Source organism: Octodon degus, unplaced genomic scaffold (assembly GCF_000260255.1).
Source record: "Octodon degus isolate 3935 unplaced genomic scaffold, OctDeg1.0 scaffold00089, whole genome shotgun sequence".
In the NCBI taxonomy this organism is placed as follows: domain Eukaryota; kingdom Metazoa; phylum Chordata; class Mammalia; order Rodentia; family Octodontidae; genus Octodon; species Octodon degus.
In genome coordinates, this window is record NW_004524665.1 from 2,594,515 (window position 1) to 2,602,040 (window position 7,526).

Consider the following 7,526-nt stretch of genomic DNA (forward strand, 5'->3'; position numbering starts at 1 on the left):
AAATAAATAAATAAATAAATAAATAAATAAATGTCTTTTAAAAAAAAATAAATAAAAAAAAAAATAAAGTTATCCTGAATTGAGTATTTAATCCTATGTCGCAGACAGGGAACTGAGTCTCAACAGTTTATAAGTGGAATTCCCCAGCTCCTATATAACATAGACGGTGGGTCCCCATTTGCGGCATAAAGCACAAAATCATTTCAACACTAACAGAACTCTCACCTCTCAAGACACAGAACTTACCCTTTGCTCTTCCCATCCTTGCTGACTAGTCTGACCTCTACGGCATCTTCAAACACTTCTTTTAATTCATCCTGAGTGACTTTGTAAGGGAGATTTTTGGCCAAAAGTGTTCTTGCATCTCGATCTACATTTAAAAATAGATGAACAACATGAACAGAACCCAGGGAAGAAAATCCCCAGACACAGTTCTATCCAACAAATTAGGATCTTACCTTAAGTACAAGGCCTCTGCGAAGTACAGAGCCACAGCAGCGGCAAGACAGTTGTTCCCACCCATCCAGCACAGCTCGAGCCAGTCATGTGCCCTATATTTAGCACAGCGCCCACCTTAAGTGGCCGCAATCTTTCAATAAAAAAACTGGTGGCACACATCTGTCACCCCAGTCATGGTGGGACCAAAGTAGGAGGATCAAGTTCATGACCAGCCTGGGTAACTTAGAACACACTGTTTTGAGAGAAGCATCTATATTAATTTAGGTCCACATAAATTACTGAGTACTGCTACATGAAAAAAATGTTTTACCATTGGGTCTTGTTTTCTAGTTCAGGCTGGCTTTCAACTCACTGTGTATGAAACACTGCCTGGACAGCCTCAAACCTGAGGTGATGCTGATACAACCACCTGAATATACTACCACACCTAACTCAAAGAACTTTAGCACCAACAGGACACCACAAATCCAAACACCTTTGTCCTTGTCACCTTTGCCAAAATCAAGTCTTTTGTGTATTCAAATTGTACAAAAGGTGTAAAAATGTAAAGGACTCTACTCCATGATTAGACTTGTCTCATGCCAATATCTGATGCACATATGAAAATATTCCAGGGGTCAGGGAGATGGCTCAGTAGAATAAGCGCACCCGAGTTCAATCCGCAGTTCCGCAAAAAAAAAAAAAAAGAAAAAAGAAAAAACAAAAATATTCAAAAATACATGAATCCCAAGCATTGTGCTAACCTATAATTCTTTCCTGCCTAATAATGATCTCTCCTTGCCATTTTCTTTTTGGGGTTTTTTGTTGTTGTGTGTAGTACTGGAACTTGAACTTGGGACCTTGCACTTGCCAGCCAGGTTAGGTGCTTATGCCACTGAGCTATTTCCCCAGTCCTTTCCTTACCATTTTCTAAAGATTTTTGTGGTATCAGAATACATACCCAGCCCTTTTTAAGTTCTGAGACAAAATCCTAAGTGACCCTCCGGCTTCTGCCCTGCTGAGGGAATACAGGTATGCACCAGCACCTCTAGCCTCCCTGCCAGCTACTACAGTAAGCACTTCAAGTCAGTCAATTCTTACAACAGAAGAAACCAAGGGAGAAGGATGAAAGCAGCCAAGCCCAATCACACAATCCACAAAAACCTCACATACCTTTTTTGCTGTCTTTTCCTTTGGGCTTCTCTAATTTAATTTCACTGCCAAAGACTTTTAAACCGGTGAGTTCCAAGGCCTTTTCCAGGTCTTCAGCAGATTCAAAGTCTACATAGCCAAACTTCCTTCATAAAGAAGACAGCAAAATTGAAGGTGAGAAAGAAACCACCCGAAAGAACAAAACCCTCAACACAGCCTGCACTGATGTGATGCCACAACTAAGGTTACACCAGGAGAGCCTAGGCATGAAGTGAAGTGGCAATTTTGGGCTGCTAAACAAGGCCCAAGTCCCCACAACTGGGCAAATTCACCTGAGGCCTGTCAGCTCCACTCCAGTGGCAGCCAAAAGAACATACTTGGGCACTGACAGGAGAATCTGGCTGAACACCTCCACCACATCACCTTGCCAACACTTTGCATTAATACATTTGGCTATTTCTAACAGCACAGAAAGCATTCTCAAAACTGTTATGCTAGAGGCCAGGGAGATGGCTCAGTGGAATAAGTGCTTCCCTGGCAAGCACGAGGGCCTGAGTTCAATCCCTGGTTCCAGAAAAAAAGAAAAAAGAAAAAAAAAAACCCACAAAACTGTTTGCTATAATTTATTTCATCAACATTAAGTTTTTAAGCTGTTTACATTCATATTTAAGAATAATAAGCTACAAATCACTTACCTATTTGTACCAATTCTGACATCCACAGTAGTGAGATCATTTTTAGCAAAAGCTTCACTAATACCAGTTTTTAGTTCAGGAGCAGATTTGTTAGAATTCAGATTTCCAACGAAGAGATTGAACGCTGTAGTGGGTTCTGTGCCTGTACCAAAAAGGAAGCTGTTAAGTCTGTGACACAGTACATACCCATTTTCAGCACAAAATTTCTATCCACAGCACATCAGTACACTGCGTGTTAACATCAGATTTCAGCATTAAGTCCCTCTGTTGCTCATCCTTTGCGCTGTTCTGCAGCCCTTCACCCTATCCCCACCCATGTGCCCTCACTGTAAGTTACCTTCCGTTCTTGGTTTCTTGGCTTCAGGAGCTGCCTTCTGTTTTGCCATTTCCTTCTTTCGTTTGCCAGGTGCTTCTTTGACAGGCTCTGCACAAAATTTGAGATGTGTCATTCATTCCCACATGTGGCCATACATGCCAAGTTCATTCTTTCAACACAGCTCAGGTCAACGTACTTTAGAACTAAACCTGCTTACCTTCCTCCTCCTCCTCGTCATCCTCATCTTCGTCCTCCTCCTCCTCATCATCATCTTCATCCTCATCGTCTTCATCCTCATCCTCGTCCTCCTCCTCCTCAGCCACACTCTTGGCTTTGACAGGGGCAGCTTTTGCAGGTGCTTTTTTCCCTTTGGCCGGTGTTGTTTCCATGGCTTCTTCCTCAGAGTCTAAATGAGAAACTCATCAGCCCTAGAGGACTGCTCTGACCAACAGGACCCTCAGGAAGACCAGGAGGAAACCTGCCACCCCAGTCCTCAGGCCCGAGGAGCAGCCCTGAGGCCCCCAAGCAGTGGGAAGGAGCATGTGGAGACAGCCTTTGCACAGCAACCAGGAAATGGCCCAAACTCACCGTCCTCCTCATCCTCCTCGTCCTCCTCATCCTCCTCGTCCTCCTCATCCTCCTCGTCTTCCTCATCTTCGTCCTCTGAGGCGGGGGCTGCAGCCACTGCTTTCATTACTTTTGGCTCAAATTCTTCATCTTCATCCTCATCCTCCTCATCCTCGTCTTCCTCCTCACTGTCGTCTTCCTCATCCTCATCACTGTCTTCCTTCTTGGCATTTTTGCCATTCTTTGCCCCCTTGGCTGTGGCAGCAGTGCCCTTTTTACCTGGGGCAGCGACAACAGCTTTACCTGGTACGGCTCCCTTCTTGCCAGACACTGCAACTGCCTTGGCGGGAATCACTGTCTTCTTGGCAGGAGTGGCCACCACTTTCTTCCCTGGGGTGACAACTGCCTTCTTGGCAGGTGTGGCAATTGCCACCTTTTTGGTTGGAGAAGCCATTACTTTTTTTGCTGGAGTCATAACAGCTTTCTTATTTTTTTTCTGAGGGATGACAACCTTGAAAGTAAATAAAAACCAAGTATTATTTTCCTACACCCCAAAACATAGCTAAGACTGATTTGTCCTAGCATCTCCTTTAGCTGAGGACCACACATGAATCCCAAGTTCAGGTGAAGTCAGGTTTCTCTGCCCTTCTATATATGCCTTAGCATTTTACAAAGGTGCAGCCCTGAAACTTTAAGTCCCTCGGAACCAAACCTATGCCAAATCCTACATGTCATGCTTCAATTTCAACTTTCTCTTTTTCCTTTGGTACCAGAAAATAAACACAACCTTGTGCTTCCATAAGTCACTGGGATATCTCCCCAGCCCAATTTCAACTTTTTTTTCTTTTTGTGCCAAACCAGGGACTGAACTCAGGCCCTTGTACTTGCCAGGGATCAACTTTCTTCATTTGAAGACTTATGTAAACAGAATGGATAATCTTTGCAAAATTACAATGAAGGGGGGCCGGGGAGATGGCTCAGTAGGATAAGCGCTTGACTGGCAAACACAAGGATCGGAGTTCAATCCCCAGTTCCGCAAAAAAAAAAAAAAAAAAAAAAATTACAATGAAGGGCCAGGGAGATAGCTCAGTACACTCAGCACTTACCTGGCAAGCCCATGGGTCTAAAATCCCCAGTTCCACAAAGATAAATAAAAATAAAAAAATAAAGACTGGGCACAGTACCTTGATAAAAACTAGTACAATATGCTCTCAAGGTCTTTCATTTAGCTAGGAATGTCTCTAGCTAATGCTTTATGGTAGAGTAACACCTCACTGTATTAAAAAAATAAACACCTGGGGCTGGGGAGATGGCTCAGCGTAATAAGCGCTTCCCTGGCAAGCACAAGGGCCTGAGTTCAATCCCCAGTTCCACCAAAAAAAAAAAAAAAAAAAAGTTACAGATACACATTGAAGACCCATTTAAAGCTACTTTTCATTAACTGCTAACTTTGAGTAATTTTTGGGGAGTTTTTTGCAGTACCAGGAATTGAATTCAGGACCCTGCACTTGCCAGACAAGCACTTATTCTACTGAACTATCTCCCGGGGCCTTTGGCTTTATTTTTACTATTTTCTTTTTTGGTACCAGGGATCGAACTCTGGGCCTCGTGCTTGCTAGACAGGCACTGAACCACTGAGCTACACCCCCGACCCTAGTAATTTGTGTAAAACTATTAAATTCTAAACAAGACACCTGAGCCCAGATGCAGGTAAGTTGTGCTGCAGTGAGCATAGAGAAATGCCAGAGGGCAAACACCAACACAAAGGGAGGTGGCAGCCCTCCACCTATACCACATACTCAAAAAAAGGTATAATAGAATAAGAAGACCAACTAATTTTGCTAAGGAAATAGGAAAGGAACCTGCTAAAGTCATCCTTAAAGCTAACTATAATGTTCAGTCACTTATAAAACAGATCTCCTCATCTTACCACGTGAGGTATGTGGATTGTTAAAACTATGGGATAAAAAGCCTGGATGTGATCTCTCAACTACTCAGGACACTAAAGAATCAATCCCAGCTCAGGAAAATCAATCACCAAGTTCAACACCAACCTGGGCCAACTTAGACACTGTCTCAAAAATTTAAAAAAAAAAAAAAAAAGAAAAATAGAAAACCTGACTTATCACATCAACCTCTGTAGAAGATAGTAAGAGAAAAATGAAATCCTTCCCAAGATTGCCTATCCCAAATCCACACTGCAATCTCACCCAAATGACAACCTTACAATTAATGCTGTGCTTGTCATTCACACATTACAATAGATCAAACATGAAGCAATCTCACTTTTAACATAAGTCTCCATTCAGTTGAATATAATTACCTCTTCTCCACTGCTGTCGTCTTCTTCATCGTCTGACATTTCCTCATCATCACTTTCTTCTACCTCCTTTGGGGGAGGTGCCATTTTCTTCGGGTCACCTTGATTTTTACCAGCCTAAGAAACGAACAAATTATACTTCTAGTCACATTTCAGAACACTCACATTTTTGCCACTAGTAAAACACTGTATAACCATCACATTCCTAAAATCCACTTTCCATGGTGAGGGTAAATACTATTCTTGTTGACAGTGCAGATTTTTTTTTCTTGTGGGCCTTTCAAGCAAAAAAACGAAAAACGAAAAAAATGACTTTTCCTCAATTTATATTAATCACAGATCTAAGTAACTCGTAACATTACACATAACTTTTAATAACAGTCTGCACATTTGAAATGAAATCTCAGTATCTTTTTTTTGGTCTGTTTGGAGACAGGGTCTCACTATGTAGTTCAGGCTGGCCTCGAACTCTTGTTGACCCATCTGCCTCTGCCTCCTAAGGGCAGGGATTACATGCGTGCGCCAAAACGCCCGATACTGGCATCTTTGCCTCAATTCAAACTAGAAAACCCTTAAAGGCATCTTTTAAAAAGTTACATTTAACTACTTTTAGTTGTCTTAAAGTTTTCCTTTCCTGACGCAGCAGCCCGCCTCTGCGAGGCCCAGCGGGACCACGTGGGGTGCAGGTTGCCACCATGTGCCCAGAGGCCAGCACCTCTCTCTAGAGCTCACCATGTGCCAGGCTGCCCGGCCTCCGGAAGAGGTTCCGAGGCCGCCGAGTCCCCAGCAGCGCCAGGCCCCGCGGCCTGCCAGGGACCCCCGTCCACGCGGCGGACCCACGTGGCGAGCCGTGCGCCGAGGCACGTGCGCGCGGAGGCGGGACCTCCGCGCCGGCGCAGGCTTTCAGCCTCATCCCCGCACCAAGGCCAGCGCTCCCGCCCCACGCACAGTACCAAAGTCCCCCGCCTCATCCACCACCCCGCGAGCCAGCCCCAGCGCCCCATCTCACCAAGCAGCCAACGTCGCGAGACCTCCCGCTAGTCGCGCGAGACTTCCCACAGCATGGCGCCCTGGAACGCAACCGCACCGAGCGCAGGAGCGCAGGCCCGCGACGCCGCGCGCGCGTTCTTTGGAAAGCAGGCCTCAGCGTCCGTGTATGCGCAAAGGGCTCCTTACCTTTGAGAGCTTTACCATGATGGCGGTTTACAGTGGCGGAGTGTGTGGTGAGCAAGTGGTGCAGATAAGCCTAGGAGAAACCTAAGCGCTGTAGATGGCGGCCACGGGTTCTGAAGACTCGGGAGCGCGTACGCCTGGCAGCCAGCTACAGCTAGAGACTGAGGCGAAAGGCTGAGCCTGCCCAGTAATCGCCTCTGGAAAGGCGACGACGAAGACCTCGTGACCCTATCTCCACCAACCAGAACTCGCGCCCGCCCTTTGAGCCAATCGCGAGTCTAAGCCAGTACGGAGCCGGGCGGGGCGTAGGCGAAGGGGTTTGCCCTGGACGGCCGAGGAAGGGGAGGAGCTTGGCGCCGGCGACCTGGGGGCGGGACTAGCTTTGTGCAGGCCCGCTTTGATTGGCTGTGGGCACGCGGGTCCTGAGCGTATCGGCGCGGCTCGCGCTCCTAGCGCCTGCGCCGTGACCCTGGAGTTTTTTGGCGCCGGATGTGTGGCCACCTTGGGGGAGGTGGGGTAACGCGGCTCCGGGCTACTAGATGTAATGGGGTCTTGTAGGTTCTCATGGTCTCGCAGTTTGGAAACCCCACTCGCGGCTGCGGCGTGCTCTTCACGTGGCCTTCTGGGCCCTATAGAGCGTTTTGCCGCGTGTTGCTGCTGATTCCCCGCCAGCGCTGAAGTTGGGGGCCGCACTGTTCCCGCTGATCTTTAGAGGGTCCCTGCTCAGCCCGGCCCGCGGTGGAGCGGGGCCAGGTGATCCCTCCGGGTTTCGGAGCTGAAGCTGTCTCCTGAGAACCGTTAATAAAGGCTGTCGCGAGCAGGCCAGCGCAGTGTTTGCACAGCCTGGGTAGTGTTGCGGTAACTG

The 7,526-nt window shown here is 46.7% G+C and overlaps 1 protein-coding gene and 1 non-coding gene across 2 annotated transcripts in view; both read right to left on the reverse strand.

The window, feature by feature from the left end:
* Ncl (nucleolin) overlaps positions 1-6,863 on the reverse strand; it is a 10,002-nt gene extending 3,139 nt beyond the window's left edge. Inside the window, exons 1-8 of the mRNA XM_023722064.1 lie at positions 6,665-6,863; positions 5,492-5,605; positions 3,190-3,679; positions 2,819-3,007; positions 2,623-2,709; positions 2,286-2,427; positions 1,612-1,736; positions 245-370 (exon numbers count right to left, since the gene is read on the reverse strand). Of these exons, the coding sequence (XP_023577832.1) occupies positions 245-370; positions 1,612-1,736; positions 2,286-2,427; positions 2,623-2,709; positions 2,819-3,007; positions 3,190-3,679; positions 5,492-5,605; positions 6,665-6,682 (1,291 nt within the window). The 5' untranslated portion in view covers positions 6,683-6,863. The remainder of the gene's footprint in view (positions 1-244; positions 371-1,611; positions 1,737-2,285; positions 2,428-2,622; positions 2,710-2,818; positions 3,008-3,189; positions 3,680-5,491; positions 5,606-6,664) is intronic.
* Positions 2,501-2,570, reverse strand: LOC111818383. Its single transcript, XR_002822385.1, has one exon. It is a non-coding gene; the product is annotated as a small nucleolar RNA SNORD82 (small nucleolar RNA).
* Positions 6,864-7,526: the final 663 nt, after the last annotated feature.